The 1,936-nt window shown below is 43.7% G+C and overlaps 1 protein-coding gene across 1 annotated transcript; it reads right to left on the bottom strand.

Moving 5' to 3' along the window:
• Positions 1-830: 830 nt before the first annotated feature.
• Positions 831-1,470, bottom strand: LOC138894770 (uncharacterized mitochondrial protein AtMg00860-like). Its single transcript, XM_070179496.1, has 2 exons — positions 1,171-1,470; positions 831-887 (listed from the first exon to the last, which is right to left on the bottom strand). The coding sequence occupies exons 1-2, from the start codon at positions 1,468-1,470 to the stop codon at positions 831-833; spliced, it is 357 nt and encodes a 118-aa protein (XP_070035597.1).
• Between the last annotated feature and the right edge of the window lie 466 nt (positions 1,471-1,936).

Genomic DNA, 1,936 nt, shown 5'->3' on the forward strand with positions numbered 1-1,936 from the left:
TCTAGAAATGTGAAGTAAACTGAGGACCTCTATCTGATATGATGGAAATTGGCACACCGTGCAACCGAACTATCTCCTGAATATAAATTTGGGCCAACCTCTCTGAAGTGTACGTAGTCACAACAGGAATAAAGTGTGCCTACTTGGTCAACCTGTCGACAATGACCCAAACTGCATCAAACTTTCGCAAGGTCCGCGGCAACCCAACTACAAAGTCCATAGTGATGCGTTCCCATTTCCACTCCGGTATAGTCATCTGCTGAAGTAGGCCACCTGGCCTCTGGTGCTCATAATTAACTTGCTGACAATTTAGACACCTAGCTACATGCTCAACAATGTCCTTTTTCATTCGTCGCCACTAATAATGCTGCCTTAGGTCACGATACATCTTCGTAGCACCTAAATGAATAGAATGCTGAGAATTGTGTGCTTCCTTTAGGATCTTCTTCCTCAGTCCATCCACATTACGAACACATAGACGATCCTGGAGTCACAGAACACCATCTGCTTGAATAGTAAATTTCTTGGCACCACCCCATAGTACCGTTTCTCGAAGAACTATTAAGTGTGGATCATCATATTGGCGAGCCTAGATCTGTTCAAATAGTGAAGACTGAGCTACAACACATGCAAGAACTCGGCTGGGCTCTGAAATATCCAGCCGCACAAGTCTGTTAGCCAAGGACTGAATATCTGAAGCTATTGGCCTCTCCTCTACTGAAATGAAAGCCAAACTACCCATACTCTCCGCCTTTGTACTCAAGGTGTCTGGAAACACATTTGCTTTCCCCAGATGATACAGGATAGTAATATCATAATCTTTTAGTAACTCAATCCATCTGCGCTATCTCAGATTTAGGTCCCTCTACTTGAACAAATGCTGCAAACTGCGATGATCAGTGTAAACTTCACAAGACACCCCATAAAGATAATGCCTCCAAATCTTAAGAGCGTGAACAGTCGCAGCTAACTCTAAATCATACACTGGATAATTTTTCTCGTGGGGCTTCAGCTGACATGAAGAATATGCAATAACTCGCCCTTCCTGCATCAATACACAACCCAACCCAACGTGTGAAGCGTCACAATACACTGTATACATCCCCGAACCAGAAGGCAGCACTAACAATGGTGCTGTAGTCAATGTTTTCTTGAGCTTCTGAAGCCCACCTCATAATCATCAGACCAGCGGAACGGAGCACCATTTTGGGTTAATTTGGTCAAAGGTGCTGCAATAGATGAAAAACCTTCCACGAACCGATGATAATAACCTGCTAAACCCAGAAAACTCCTGATTTCAGTCGCCGAAGCAGGACGATGCCAATTCTGAACTGCCTCAATCTTTTTGGGATCCACTTTAATGCCCTCGCCCGATACAATATGCCCAAAAAATACTACAGGCTCAAGCCAGAACTCACATTTAGAGAACTTAGCATATAACGTTTGTTCCCGCAGCATCTGAAGCGCCATTCTCATATGTTGCTCGTGCTCCTCCTTACTGTACGAGTATATTAAGATGCCTTCAATGAAGACAATGACAAACGAATCAATATATGGCCTGAATACCCTATTCATCAAATCCATAAAGGCAGCCGGGGGGGTTAGTCAAACTGAAGGACATCACCAAAAACTCATAATGACCATATCTAGTCCGGAAAGTAGTCTTCGGAACATCCGGATCCCGAATCTTCAACTGATGGTACCCCGACCTCAAGTCGATCTTAGAGAACACCCTAGCACCCTGTAACTGGTCAAATAGATCATCAATACATACAACATGTACTTGTTCTTAATAGTGACTTTATTCAATAGGCGATAATCACTACACATCCGCATTGTTCCATCCTTCTCCTTCATAAATAATACCGGTGCACCCCAAGGCGATACGCTCGGTCTGACGAACCCTTTGGCTAGTAACTTCTCAAGCTATTCTTTC

This window comes from Nicotiana tomentosiformis, chromosome 6 (assembly GCF_000390325.3).
Source record: "Nicotiana tomentosiformis chromosome 6, ASM39032v3, whole genome shotgun sequence".
NCBI lineage: Eukaryota > Viridiplantae > Streptophyta > Magnoliopsida > Solanales > Solanaceae > Nicotiana > Nicotiana tomentosiformis.